Source organism: Hemicordylus capensis, chromosome 2, assembly GCF_027244095.1.
Source record: "Hemicordylus capensis ecotype Gifberg chromosome 2, rHemCap1.1.pri, whole genome shotgun sequence".
Taxonomy (NCBI): domain Eukaryota; kingdom Metazoa; phylum Chordata; class Lepidosauria; order Squamata; family Cordylidae; genus Hemicordylus; species Hemicordylus capensis.
In genome coordinates, this window is record NC_069658.1 from 186,361,830 (window position 1) to 186,377,056 (window position 15,227).

At 49.7% G+C, this 15,227-nt stretch overlaps 1 protein-coding gene across 2 annotated transcripts in view; it reads left to right on the top strand.

The window, feature by feature from the left end:
* PHF8 (PHD finger protein 8) overlaps positions 1-15,227 on the top strand; it is a 44,543-nt gene that overhangs the window by 18,901 nt on the left and 10,415 nt on the right. For both annotated transcript variants that reach the window (XM_053294156.1, XM_053294155.1), the window contains exons 16-17: positions 13,559-13,698; positions 14,577-14,845. In XM_053294156.1, coding sequence (XP_053150131.1) covers positions 13,559-13,698; positions 14,577-14,845 — 409 coding nt within the window. The remainder of the gene's footprint in view (positions 1-13,558; positions 13,699-14,576; positions 14,846-15,227) is intronic.

A 15,227-nucleotide genomic window follows, 5' to 3' on the forward strand; every position in this document is an offset into this window, starting at 1 on the left:
CCTGCTATCGGCAGGCATCAAGGCGGGAGTGATTCGCCCGATTCCACTCCCACCCCCCGCAAGCCGAGATACGAGCAATCGCGGAGGGCCACATAATGGCGGAACAAACGGGCGCAGACGATCTCCCACAAAATGGCGGCTGCATAGAGAAGACGGGGGGAAGCCCGCCAAGAGCCAGAATGCTCCACCGCAGCTACAGCTAGCCTTGGTGAGCTCTGACCAGGGGGAGGGGGGCGCAGGGCCATCTAAGAGGGCTGTAACGCAGTCTATGCCCAGAACAGTTCCACCTGAGTGGCAGGCTTGGCTAAAGAATGCTATTGTGGACACTGTTTTTCAGCTAAAACCTTCTAAGAAATCTAAGAAACGTAGATGTCCTCCTCCTCTGAGGTTTCTTCAGACTCCAGTGCTCCTGAACGTGTATTTAAAAAGGCAAAATCTAAGAAAAAACACGTTAAAAAGGTTTAAAAAGCAGATAAGAAAGCTATATCAATTCACTCTTCAGAACTCTCAGGGGAAGAGTCAGGGGATCCTACTCTTAAGGAGTTGAGACCCAAAAAGAGGAGTAAAGTCTTCCACCCAGTACCTCTCGGGGAGGAGGACATCACTGAGAACCCAGTGGGTCTAGAGGGGGGAGGACAGGATCCAGACCAGGTTCCGTGTCCAGACAAGGAGGAGGGAGAGTGGTGTGGGGCGGAGGAGTTTGAATGGTGTCTCAATGTCTGTTTTCCCCAGAGGATTTTAACCCACTCATGTCAAAGGTCCTCACTACTATTGGACTTCAATCCAAGGTACCTACAGAGCCTAGTTAGAACCCTAGGCGTGACTTAGTGTTTCCTAAGGCTAAACCACGGGATATATTGCTACCCATGCCAGATTGTTTTACAAAAGCTATAAAAGCGGAATGGGCAACACCAGCCGTTAACAAGAAACCTGTGCCTTCAACTACTCGTTTCTACGCTTTTCAACAAGAGACTTCTGATTTGCTGAAGACCCCCAGCACCGATGCTCCAATTACGCAACTGGTCAGCGGATCCTTGATCCCACGAGAAGGAGAAGCGACTTTAAGAGACCTGTTGGAAAAGAAAGCAGAGTTTGCCTTTAGGCGCGTACATGACAACTCTTCATTGGCCACACGGTCCTCTGCTGCAGCTTCTATGACCGCAAGAGCCAGCTTACTGTGGCTTAATGACTTGATTGACGAAACACCAACTGACCCTGCTCGACTCAGACAACAGTTAGTAAAATTACAGAGGGCACAAGCTTTCGTAGCCGACACTACATTGGACTCCATTTGCTTTTCGTCCAGAGCTTCAGCGGCGGTAGTAGTGGGCAGACGTCACTTGTGGCTGAAAGGGTGGCAAGCAGACGTCACTTCCAAGTCAAATTTATCAGCTGTTCCATATGGCAGTTCAAAATTGTTTGGGGACTCCGCACTTAAGGATGTTCTGGTGGAGTCAAAGGATAAGAAAAAGGCAATGCCAATGGCCCCTAAAAAGGGGGACAAACCTACTTTTAAAAGACCTTTTCAGCCCTTTCGTTCCTTCCACCCCTCCTTTAGGGGGCGGGATAGAGATTTCAGAGGCCAAAGAGGCGCATGGTCCCGCCAACGTTTTGCCTCCAGAAACCCCAACAACCGGCAAGCCTTCAATCAGGGCAAGCAGCAGGGAAAACAACAATACTGACATGGGGGACCCCAACCTGGGAGGATGCCTGTCTCGATTCTTCCACATTTGGAAACGGACAGTAACAGACACTTGGGTTCTGAGGCTGATCAAATCAGGCTACAGAATAGAAATAAACTCCCTGCCTTGCTCCCGGTTCCTTACTACATCCCGGTCTCACTATTCTTTCAAACATGCAGACGTAAAATCATCCATCCAGCATCTTCTGGACATAGGGGCAATAGAGAGGGTGCCGGCGGGTCAAGAGGGGAAGGGAGTTTATTCTATTCTGTTTACCGTCCCCAAGAAAGACGGGTCAAAGAGAGCAGTGCTAGATTTAAAACACCTAAACAAGCACGTGAAGACTCAGAAGTTCCAGATGGAATCTCTCCGTTCAATCACGGAGTCTCTTCAGCGAGGAGACCTGCTCTCTTCTATCGACTTAAAAGAGGCGTACCTCCACATTCCTATCCACCTAGAAAGCAGGCATTTCCTACGCTTCAAGTATGCGGGGGTCGATTTTCAATACAAAGCCCTACCATTCGGCCTGTCCTCAGCTCCCAGGGTATTCACCAAGGCTCTGGCACCTATATTGGCTCATCTAAGACTACGAGGGGTCCACGTTTTTGCTTACTTGGATGATTTTCTCGTGAAATTGAGCTCTCCAGAAGCAGCCTCAGTCGACCTAGCGATGACCCTGTCCACCCTAGAACAGCACAGGTTTCTAATAAACAAAAACAAAAGCCATCTGATGCCCACCCACAGAATTCAACATCTAGGGGTGATTATAGATACCTTGCGGGGTCGAATTTATCTCCCAATGGACAGGATTCGAACTCTGATCTCAGAAGCACAATGGGCCTTCCATTCATGGAAGTTCCCAGTACTATCCCTAGCAAGACTCTTGGGGCTAATGGTCTCCACTCTGGAGGCAGTACCATGGGCAAGGTTCCACCTCAGAGAACTGCAGTGGATCCTCCTATCATTCCAGCCATTCATATCGAGGAAACGGAACATAATGGTCCATATCCCATCCAAGGTCAGGATCTCGCTTCGGTGGTGGAGTTCTGTCCAGAACCTGTCCCGAGGGAAAAGATTTCTCGAATTTCCAAGAACAATCGTGACGACGGACGCCAGCAACAGAGGTTGGGGTGCTCACTGTCTACAATACTCGGTTCAAGGAAAATGGAGCCAGGAAGAGCAGGCGTATTCAATAAACTGGCTGGAACTGAGAGCCATCAGGCTAGCCTTGTTACATCTTCGCACCCTAGTGACAGGCCGGGATGTCTTAATAAAAACAGACAATACAACGGCAAAGGCACACGTCAACAGGCAAGGGGGGACGAGATCCAGGTCTCTGTATCAAGAGTCGGTGCTTCTGATGTCTTGGGCAGAGGACCAGCTACAATCTATCGCGGTGCACCATGTGAAAGGGGACCTAAACTCAGTTGCAGACTGGCTCAGCAGAGAGGATCTGCTCCCGGAAGAATGGGCATTGAACATCCAGGTGTTCGATCAATTGGCACACAGGTGGGAACGCCCTGTTGTGGACCTGTTTGCAACACCTCTCAATGCAAAGCTAGACAAGTACATCACCAGGTTCCACGGCCGGACGGCGGTGGGGACAGGTGCACTGTCCTGCCAGTGGCCAAAAGGCGTTCTGTATGCGTTCCCTCCAATACCTCTACTAACGCGCGTATTAAGACAAATAAAAGAGCAAAGGGCAGAGGTCATTCTAGTGGCCCCTTACTGGCCGAGAAGACCATGGTTTGCCTACCTGATCTCCCTGAACATGGACAGGCCGTGGCATCTACCAGTTACCCCAGACCTTTTACTCCAAGGTCCAGTGCAACACCCGAACCCAGCCTGGTTTCAACTAGCCGCATGGAGACTGAGCGGCGGTTACTGAACATACAGGGGGTGACGCAGAAAGTAGCCGCTACCATTCTGGCCTCCCGGCACTCATCTACAAATAGGGTGTACCAGTATACATGGAGGGTTTTTCTATGATGGTCGTGCTGACATCATGTTCCCAAGGGTCAGGCAACACTAAATCATCTCCTACAATTTCTACAAGACGGACTTGACAAAGGCCTAAGACCAAATACACTAAGGCGACAGGCGGCCTCCCTGGTACCGCTCTTGACAGGAGAAAGATCAAAGATCTATATATCTCACCCCTTGCTAAAAAGATTCTTACGGGGAGCGACTTTACTGTTCCCTCCAGTTGTCCACCAATTCCCTACCTGGAATTTGAACCTTGTACTAAAAGCACTGCAGCGCACACCGTTTGAACCTATCAGATCAATCCCTCTGAGGTTACTGTCCATGAAGTTGGCTTTCCTGGTGGCAGTGACATCGGCAAGGCGGGTTTCCGAATTAAGGGCGCTGTCAGTTCATAAATCCTACTGTATAATTTCACAGGATGCTGCGTGTCTGATTCCGGACCTGTTCAGCCGCCCAATGGTGTTCTCCGATTTTCATATGGCACAGGATGTATACCTACCATCATTCTGCCCACACCCAACACACCCTCAAGAAAAGTTTTGGCATAAACTGGATGTACAGCGTTGTTTAAAACAATATATTGCTCGATCTGCTGAATTTCGTAAGACGGACTCCCTCTTCGAATCATATTTACCGGCATCTATGGGAGAGGCAGTATCTTCCAGGACAATTGCAAGATGGATCAGAGCTTGCATATCTCTGGCATATGAGACTCAAAAAGTACGACCACCTGAGCACATATGGGCTCATTCCACCCAGTCAACGGCTATGTCAGCAGCCTTCGCAACCAATGCCCCTGTTCAAGAAATATGTAAGGCGGCAGTGTGGAAGAACCCCTCCACCTTTATCAAACACTATAAGCTTGACTTATATGCCTCCGCTCAGGCAGCCTTTGGGAGGTGGGTTCTACAAGGAGTTCTTCCCCAGGAGTAGAGCAACTGGTGGGAACCCTCCCGGAGACATACTGCTTGGGTATGTCCCAATGAGATGCCTTGATAGCAGCAACCGAGAACGGAGCATTGGTCACTTACCGTGAAGGCTTCTTCTGGTTGCTGCTGTCAAGGCATCTCAGCTCACCCAATTCTTTTTACCGATATATAGTTTGTTGCTTGCTCTACTCCAAGGGTTATTATTGGGCAAAGTAGCTAAAGGAAGACTTCTTATACCTGCACTGTTTTAAGGCAAGGGGAACCTGTCTGTTTCCTGTATCGTATTCGGTTATTCTGTTATGTATGGTTATATGTACCTTCTCTTATTAACTTGGCCTATAAGAACTGGGGTGGGGTTATCCCCGTCAGGCTCTATAGGCTGTTTTCTGTTAGAATTTACATAGTCCTGCCCAGGAGCATGTGATGAGGATAACCCAATGAGATGCCTTGACAGCAGCAACCAGAAGAAGCCTTCACGGTAAGTGACCAATGCTCCGATCTCCTCTCCGGGATGGGGCAACCATAAACAGTGTCCTGAATGTGGCTGCACCATAGATCTGTAGACTGGCTCTATGATCCCTGCTGTTTCATGTTCAGTCCCTTCCAAACCAAAGGGTGCAGTTTAGGAGAGAAAGGCGTGTCTTCCTCAGTTTCTTTGGACCGCCAGTACAATTGTTCACACTGACGATCCCTTTCAATTCCTCAACTTTCTATCTTGATGACGTGGGGAGGCTGGGTGGGTATTATGAATACAACGGATCACCTCCAGATCATCTGTTACAGGTGAGCAACCTGTTTATCTGGATAGTGATCCGTTGCATTCATAAAGAATGGGTGACTAGCCAGCTTCCCACTTATGGCGGTGGGTCATCAAGGTAGCACTCTTTTCAGGACACTCCGACCAAACTCCGCGTCCTTTGTCTGCCTAATGTCCAATGCGTAATGCTTGACAAACGGGTGTCCTGACAACCATGTGGCTGCCTTACAAATCTCCTGCATTGGCACTCCTGCCAAATTTGCAGCCGACACTGCATAAGCTCTTGTTGAATGCGCCCTAATAGAACCAGGCGGCGTGATCCCTTGAGAACTATATGCCAGCCTTATTGCCTTTACAATCCATTGCAAAAGACGTTGGCGTGTGACCGACGAGCCCTTCGCTTTCCCACGAAACAGCACAAACAACTTATTAGTCTTCCGAATTGGTCCCGTAGCTTTCATATAATGTAACAGGGCCCTTCTGACATCTAGTGCATGCATTCTCTTTTCTAACTGCGTTTGTGGGTCTCTGAAGAATGCTGGTAACACAATATCTTCGTTTATATGAAAATCTGTGACTACCTTGGGTCTGAATTTCGGATCCAGGCGTAGTACCACCTTTTGTGGATAAAATTGGGTAAACGGCCGATCAGCCCGCATCGCAGCCAGCTCACTTACTCTACGTGCAGACGTCACAGCCACCAGAAACACTGTCTTCAACGTCAGTGTTTTCAGCGCAGCAGTCCCCAAGGGCTCAAATGGCGCTTCAGTCAATGCATTCAGAACTAGTGTCAAGTCCCACTGTCGTACAGGACGTCGAACCGGAGGGTACAGGTTATTCACTCCTTTCAGAAATTTCTTACTATCTGGATGCGAAAACACCGTGGTACTCCCCCAACCTTTATGTTCCGCTGATATTGCTGCTAGGTGTACACGGAGAGACGAGTTCGCCAAGCCCGTCATTTTCAAGGTGGTCATATACAGTAGTACTTGTTTGACCGATGCACTCCTAGGGAAGAATCCCTTCTCTTTCGCATAGATCCGGAACCTCATCCATTTACTCTTGTAATTTCGTCTGGTGGAAAGTTTCCTACAATTAAGTAGGATTTTATTCATCAGTCTATGTGCCACGCCGTCAGCCGCAGCGTGTGGCGTTGTGGGTGCAATATCATCCCCTCTTCCCGACTTAGCAAGTCCGGGTAATCTGGAAACCGATGATACTGTCCTCGCGAAAGTTTCAGTAGTAGTGCGAACCACGGCTGTCTGGGCCACCAAGGTGCTATCAGAATCCCCCTTGCCCTGTCTCGGATGATCTGTGCTAAAACCCTCGAAATAAGTGGTTGTGGGGGAAATAGATAATACGGACCCCTTGTCCAGAGAAGCTGGAACGCGTCGCCCAGCGAGTTCTCTCCATGCCCTGCACGAGAGCAATAGCTCTGACATTTTTTGTTCACAGCAGTGGCAAACAAATCTATTCTCGGCAGGCCCCATTTCTTGAATAACGGCTGAATGTAACACTCCCCCAGCTCCCACTCGTGCTGCTGGTTCAGCTGAGGTGACCTGCTCAGTTTGTCCGCCTGGACATTGTCCACCCCCTTGATATGCAATGCCACGGGGAATATGGAATGTGCAATACACCACGTCCATAGACGCTGGCTCAGATGACACAGGGACCGGGACACCGTCCCCCTCTGCTTGTTCAGATAAGCTACGGCGGTTGTATTGTCCAGGTTCACTTGCACAGTTTTTCCCTGCAAGCGTGGTCTGAAAGCCTTCAATGCCAAAAACACCGCCAGAAGCTCCAGATAATTTATATGCTTCTCTCTTTGTCCCGGAGTCCACCGGCCCTGAACCTGACAATGGCAACAGTGTGCCCCCCAACCCCATAGGGAAGCATCTGTTGTCACCCAACAGGATGGCATCCGGGGCTGGAACAGCACCCCTGACATTAGATTGCTGCGTTGGACCCACCATTGCAGAGATTTCCGTACATGGACCGGGATGAGCAACGTCTTTCTCTGGTCGTCCACATTCGGTCGAAAATTGTGCAGGTACCACAACTGAAGCACGCGCATGTTCAGGCGGGTACAAGCTACAGTAGAGTTGCAGGATGCCATCAGCCCTAGAAGCCTCTGAATGGTTTCTGCTGGCTGCTGCGTCGACTTCTCGAACAGATGAACCAGACCCTTGATCTGTTGGTATCTTGACTCCGGCAGATAAGCTCTCTTGTCCACAAAATTCAGTATGGAGCCTATGAAGTCTACTTGTTTCTGTGGTTCCAATTTGGATTTTTTCCAATTTACATTGATCCCCAGCGTGTGAAGTAGGCGTAAGACGAAGCGAGTCTGAGAAAGTAACTCTTCTTTGTCTCTGTTCACCATAAGCCAGTCGTCTAGGTAAGGATACAGCCTCACCCCTCTTGTTCTTAAGAATGCCACCACCGCAGCCATCACCTTTGTAAACACACGCGGGGCAGTAGAGAGTCCGAAAGGCAAAACTGTGTATTGGTACGCTATATCGCCTACTGTGAATCGACTGGAATCTCCGGTGTCTCTCGCGGATCCCCACGTGAAAATAGGCGTCTTTCAGATCCAGGGTGATCGCCCACTCTTCCTCCATCAAGAGAGGCAGAATACCCTGTAAAGTGATCATTCTGAATTTTCTCGTATCGACATAGCAGTTTAGATCCCTCAAATCCATTATCGCTCTTACTCCCCCATCTTTTTTGGGGATTTGAAAATATCTGGAATAGAACCCCCTCAGTCTGTCCATCCACGGCACTTGCACTATCGCCTGTTTTTCCAGCAACACCTTCACTTCGTCCCGAAGCGCTTGCGATGACTTGGTGTACTTCACACCCTGAAAAGGTGGCAAAGTTTTGAACTCTATCGCGTAGCCATAAGATATAATCTTTAGTACCCACTGATCTGATGTTATGTTGTGCCACGCGTTGGCATGGCGTGCCAATTTGATGGATACATTGGCTAACACGAGACCGGTGTTGGGAGTCCCGGGTACAGTTCTTGGTGTTGCCATGTGCAGTTGCGGTGGATGGACCCGCACTTCAAAGAGACTGCTTTGTCTGGTCCTTCGCAGTCCTCTGACCCTTGGGCTTTTGATAATAGGGTCTACTCTTCTGATAAGGCCTGTTTTGCCTCCTGAAATCCCTTCTATCTTGTCTTCCTGAGTACCGATTTTGCTGCCTCCCGTAGGAACGACTTCGAGACTGTTGACTAGCAGAGGACGTGGATGCCATGAATGTTTTAGCTGTGAACTTCATCTTCTTCCACGATTCCATCGTGTCATCTGTCGAGTCTGCAAACAGCCCTTTCCCGTCAAAGGGTAAATATTCTCTCTTATCCTTCATTTCCGGCTGCAAGTTCGTAGACTGAAGCCAAGCATGGCGCCGCAATGTAATAGCAGTAGCCATTGCCCTCGACTCCGTCTCCGCCAGATGCTTGTATGTGCTCAACAGCTGCCTGGTGACCACAGTAGACTTCTCATAGGTCTGCGCTAATGCCCTCTGCAGGTCCCCAGTGGACATAGAGGACGAGTCCTGGAAAAAAGTGTCCCATAAATGGTGGGCATAGCGCGTCATACACGCAGCATAATTTGCAATCTTCACTGCTAAACTTGAAGTGGAGTACACCCTACGCCCAAGGACATCAAGTTTTCTCCCCTCCTTATCAGCAGGAGTAGTGTGGCGCTGAGCGCCCCTTGATGACGCACACTCTACTACTAAGGAATTAGGGTCTGGATGCTTCACCAGGTATGTGTTATCGTCCTCTTGGACTCTATATAAACTTTCCAGTTTTCTCGAAGTGGCCGTCGAAGTCCTCAAAACTCCCCACGCTGATTGTGCGGCCTTTGAAATCGCCGGAATCATAGGCAAAGATACAGGGTGAGTAATTTTAGCCTTTGCCATCATATTATATACAGGATCTTTTAGATCCAATATCGGCAACTTAACTTCTAGGCCCAAAGCCTCTGCCATCTCGCGTAGCTGCGCATGGTAAGCCTTGAGTTCTTCCGAGGGAGAGATCGAAGTCCCCGGAGCCACCTCCTCAGGTGGGTCTGGCTCCCTGGGCTCATGCAAACTACCCCCATCAGTGTCAGATAAGTACGAAGTGTCTGTGTCACTGTTTCTGCTGCTTACAGCCTCATGGGCCGAAACACAACTAGCATTAGGAACAACGCCAGAATGCGCTGCTGACATCGCCTCCTGAGGATGTATAGTCTCTGGACGATTTGTCAATGCCGGTTCCCTTGGGGGTAACCTGGAAACCAATGTACGTTGCTGTGCAAGGGACTGTTGAGCCTTCCAAATCTTATACTCAGCATAATCTGGTGGGTAAATCACTTCAGGGTTGTGCCGGAAACCACAAGTATGGGTAATGCGGTTTACATCCAATGACGTTGCTGTAGATGCATCAGTTGAACGTGCCAGAACCGGCACCGGTCGAGGTAAATTCTGCTGCTCCATCACAGGAGTCATCAGTTGCCTAATTGGGCTTGTGGCCGCTGATATAAGTTGTGCAGTCTCTTGAGGGCGAACAGGCGCTCTTAACGGAGAAGCGGACGGAGTCCTAGGAACCTCAGTTGCCGTCAGCTGATCCACAGCAAAACCATGAAAAGTGGAGGCCGACGGTGTGCCCTCACTAGAGTCCAATAAAGCCAGCAATGAAGTCCTCGCCCTTGGTAGTGCAGGCTGCTCTTCCATCCCGGTTTCACCAAAGTCCAAATAGTCCTCCGGTCGATAACCGCCTCTTGGCGTTGCCGGGGAATGAATCGGGGTCGGTGCCGGTGCTAAGTCAGTCGCAACTCGACGTCGAACCGCAGTCTGGAATGCACTCGGTGTCGAAGTACACTGTCCAGTTGCCGCAATCATCGCTTCTTGTGCCGCTGAGGTCGGCAAGTCCGGTACAGCTGGCATCGAGTCGAACACCGTTGTCGATACCGACGGTCCCGTCGACATCGACTGGGTCATTCTCGACACCATCAATGTCTTCTCCTTCTGCGGTACCGAAGCATGTGTCCTCCTCGACGCCGATCTCGACGTCGAAGGAGAGCCCTCTGATGATGAGGAACTCTGCAGCACCCAGGGCGACGGAGTGACCTTCAGAGTAGTATCCCACTCCTCCAAATCGCCTTGCAAATTTGTAGGCGAAGGAGTCTTACTATGGATCCGTGTTTTCTTGGATCTCTTTCTCGGCGGCGAGGATGTGCAATCCTCGTCAGTGGAGGAATAACGTGCTTTCTTATGTTTGCGACGCTTCTTCTTCTCCACACTACCAGGTGTCTTAAACTCCTGATCCACTGTGGCTTTAGACTGCGAAGAGGCAGAGTCCACAACAGGAGGAACTGCATCCGATGCCACAGCGCTCGACACCGACTTCGACGTCGAAGGCCCCGACACCGGCCTCGGTGTCGGGGGTCGAAGAGCGTCTTCATAAAGTGCCGCTCTCAATCGCAGCGCTCGATTTTTCAAAGTTTGTTTCGAAAAAGAGCAACAGATTTTGCAATTTCCCGGGTTGTGCTGCTCACCCAGACAAAGTAGACAGGCATCATGCGTATCAGTAGTCGGCAACTTCGCTTTACAGTTAGTACAGCGTTTGAAAGTTGTTTTAACTGCCGCTTTAGACGCCATAGCGCCTAAGCGCTACACGGCCAAGAGTAATGTCCAAATCAATTAACTTGCGGGAAAATCCAAACTCGTAGTCGAAAAACAGTCCAAATCCAAAACCAAGCAATGATCCAATTCCGTTCCAGTCGTACCGTGAAAATCAATCAAGTATCCGAGGAGCAATCGTTCCGAGGTTTAGACGCAATGGCGGTCTAAAAGAAACTGAGGAAGACACGCCCCAACTGCCTGTTTTGACGAAGGCACGATCACGTGCAGGGCGGTTGGTGGCGTCGCGAGGAGCTAGTCAATCGGTCCGCGAGGTCCCTGCGCAGGCGCAGAACCCATTCTTTATGAATGCAACGGATCACTATCCAGATCCAGCACTTCTGTCTCTAGAAACCTACCTTGAGATGGAAGGGAGAAATGGTGTCAGATGGAGAATGGGGTGGAGTGTCTCCTTGGCAGGGGATAAATTTAGGTAGGGGTTCCATTTCAGGTTGGGGAAGGATGATTCACAGCAAGATTGAAAAGCCTGCTCTTGGATAGATTCGAGATTCAATTATAGGGAGAGCTGTCAGCCTATCGTTTTAAGAGCCTTTGCTGTTACTTTATAGCCTACTTTCCAGTAGGCTTATGAGATCACCCGGCATTGTGATGTGTGTGTGTGTGTGTGTGTCCCCTGCTGCCATCAACTTCACAACGCCTGTACCAATATGAACCAAATTGGGTACAGTTGTAGGGACACATAGAGACACCTCAACAGCATAGTTTGTGACAATGTCATCCTCCCAGTTCAAGATGGCGGACGCATAAACTTTTGAGGCACAAGTGGGCTAACTTGTGAACCGCTTAACCGATTTGAACCATATTTGCTACAGCTGTAGGGACACATAGGGATGCTGAAATGGCGTGGTGTGTGATGTAATTCACCCAATTCAAGATGGTGGGCATGTGAATGTTTGAGGTGCTAGTGGGCTAACTTGTGTATTGTCTAACCGATTTGAACCAAATTAGGTACAGTTGTAGTGAGTGACACTCAGGGACACCTCAATGTTGTAGTTTGTGATGATGTTATCCACTCCGATTCAAGATGGCAGACGTAAAAATCTGAGGTTCAAGTGGGTTAACATGTGAACCACCTAACTGATTTGAACTAAATTTGCTACAGCTGTAGGGGCACATGGGAAAACCTCAGTGGCGTAGTTTGTGGTGATGTCATCTACCCCAATCCAAGATGGCGGATGCATAAACCTTTGAGGCACAAGTGAGCTAAGTTGTGGACTGTCTAACCCAGTGATTCTCAAACTTGGGTCCTCAGGTGTTATTGGACTTCAACTCCCATAATCCCCAACCAAAGGCCACTGAGGCTGGGGATTATGGGAGTTGAAGTCCAATAACACCTGAGGACCCAAGTTTGAGAATCCCTGGTCTAACCTATTTGAACCAAACTAGGTACAATTGTGCTGAGTGACACAGAGGAACACCACAATGGCATAGTTTGTGATGATGTCCTCCACTCCAGTTCAAAATGGCAGACATGTAAACCTTTGAGGTGCAAGTGGGCTAACTTGTGAACCACTTAACCGATCTGAACCAAGTTTACTACAGCTGGAGGGACACATAGGGATGACCCAATGGTAGTGTTTGCAATGATGTCACCCACCTGATCCAAGATGGCAGACGCAAGAGCCTTTGAAGCACATGTGCACTGTCTTGAGGACTGTCTAACTGATATGAACCAAATTTGGTACAGTTGTAGTGAGTGATACACAGGGACACCTCAGTGGCGTAGTTTGTGATGATGTCATCCACCCCGATTCAAGTTGATTCAACTTTTGAGGCACAAGAGATATAACTTGTGTACCTCGATTTGAACCAAATTTAGTCCAGTTGTAGAGATAGTGAAAGGAAAGTAGGCAGATTAGTTCTTACTAGAACAACTTGTTATATGTCAAAATAACCAGTGCTGTGGATGCATCTGAGGAATAATCATGTGTGGTCTGCATCGTGGCTGCTCCCTCCCTTAATGGTAGCCCTCGTGGCACTGACCTAGCGGAGATGCTCTTCAGCCCCCGTGTCGTGGGTCGTTTGGCCTCTGCAGTTGAGATAGGCACCTAGCAGCCTAGGGAAAGACTCTGGACCTCCAGAGGCTGCCTTTCACCCCCCACCAAACATAGTGCTCAATCCTCAGGAATCCTCCCCTCCCCAGTTAGACACTTCAGTGGCTTACTTCTGTACAGACGGAGAGACGGCGACTCGTTTCACATGCCTGTGTCAAAAGCAAAGTTCTCCACTCTGACCCCGAGGTGCTGACCTCCAAGCTCCACTCTGACTTCCATTCGCCTGCGTCTTGGTGGAGCTGCCCAAGCAAAGGTTGGGGAGTTTTGCAAATGCACCTGTGGCTGATGACACTGAGGGGGAGGCAGGGGGAGGCAGCTAAGTGCCACCTCTTGACTCCTGCAAGAGTGAGTCAGCAGGCAGAGCCAGGGTTGCAGGCCCTTCAGTCCTTCTTCCACTCAAGGTACAGCTCCTGTTAAAAATCAGTTGCCCATCAGGAGCCTCTGAACTAGTTTTCTTCTCAGGAGGACTACACCACAGAGGAGGAGGAAGAGGAGGATGCCTCTGGGGACGACCAGTTGGAGGGCAGCAGCAGCGCCGGGGGCATCCTTGACCTGCTTAAGGCCAGTCGGCAGGTGGGCGGCGCAGACTATGATGAACTCAGGTGAGGACCAGCTGCCTCCGTGAACTCCTGGCGATCCTTTCAGGACCTCTGCTTGCAAGCGCTGTGCAGTTTTCATATATGGGACTGGTGGTGCACGGACCAGACGGGAAACCTCTTGGAGCTTTATGAACTACACAAAGCACTGCTCTCCCCACTCACCACCACCACCACTAATGGTTTCTCCCACCTTGACTGAGGGGCAGAGGAGAGCATTTGAGCCCAGGCTCTCCAGGGTCACAAACTGTAAAGCCATAGTTTCCCATTATCACCTGAACCAGGCCTTGACCGTATGCATGTACACAAGCAGCCACTTAGAGTTTGTTTCTTCACCTTTCCACCAAATGTTTCCCAAAAAAGGGAAAAATTCAGAAGGGAAGTAAAAATGTGTCTTCTCTTACATGCTAATTCAGGGTGAAACCTAAATGGGTGGGAAAGAGCAAAACCAATTGACAAATGCAGAAAAGGAAAAAACAGAAGTGAATTATTTCTCCATACTATGGGATTACGTTTTAGTTGCCACTAGAACCCTCTCAGGATGAAAGGGAAACCTCTGAAGCCAGAGGAATGCCTGAATATGACTTCTAGTGGTGGTGATTGGTGATTGGGTGGGGGTGTAGTAGTATTCTGCATAGCTTCTTGCTTATCCCCATAACTAAGGAACCCAGAATAAATTATGAAAATTAGTCACTGTTCTCTAAAATGCGAAATCTTCACAAGATTCAGATTTTCTTAATTTAGGCAAATTGCAGAGTGTCTTGGTGCACCACTTCTACCCTTTTTGGTTATCCGTGGTTAGCAGCTTTGTCTGGGGTTAGCAGCTGTAACTCCACCCCAGGCTGCCTGTTTGAGTGACTCCCTCTCTTGTGCTGTGTCCCCAGTGATGCACCTGCCTCCCCCAGTACTCAGGAAGCCATCCAGGGCATGCTGTGCATGGCCAACCTCCAGTCATCGTCCTCACCAGGTGCCTCCAGCTTGCAGGCCTGGTTGGCAGCTGGGCACGATCGCAGCTCTGCGGGAGCCTCCGGCACTCAGCGCTTAGGGAAGCGGCCCGTCAAACGTCCAGCCCATCACAGCACTGACAGTGAGGAAGAGGCCAGCATGGATGAGCAGGAAAGCCTGGGGGCCTGCTTCAAGGACGCCGAGTACAGTAAGGATGATGGAGCCCCACCCTTCCCCTCTGGCAGGAATGGATTGTCATCTGTAGGAAGAACATAGCCTCCTTGTTCTCCTTGCTCCCCCCCCCGCCCCGGGTGGGATGAAGCATGTGTGCCCTTCCTGGATGCAGGCGCTTTAAAGCAAACCGCAAATGTATACCCATACACTTGTCATTTGCTTTAAAGCACCTACAGCCAGGAAGGGCACCCATAACCTATGGAATCTGGACCCCGAACCCTTTATTGATAAAAGACAGTTCTTCTCCAGAACATCTTCTGTTTCATTTCCCAGGCTGCCTCCCACTTGGGCAGCTTCTGAGGTCAGACCTGCTTCGCTTCAGCAGTAGGACTGCATCCTGCATCTGTGAACCACTC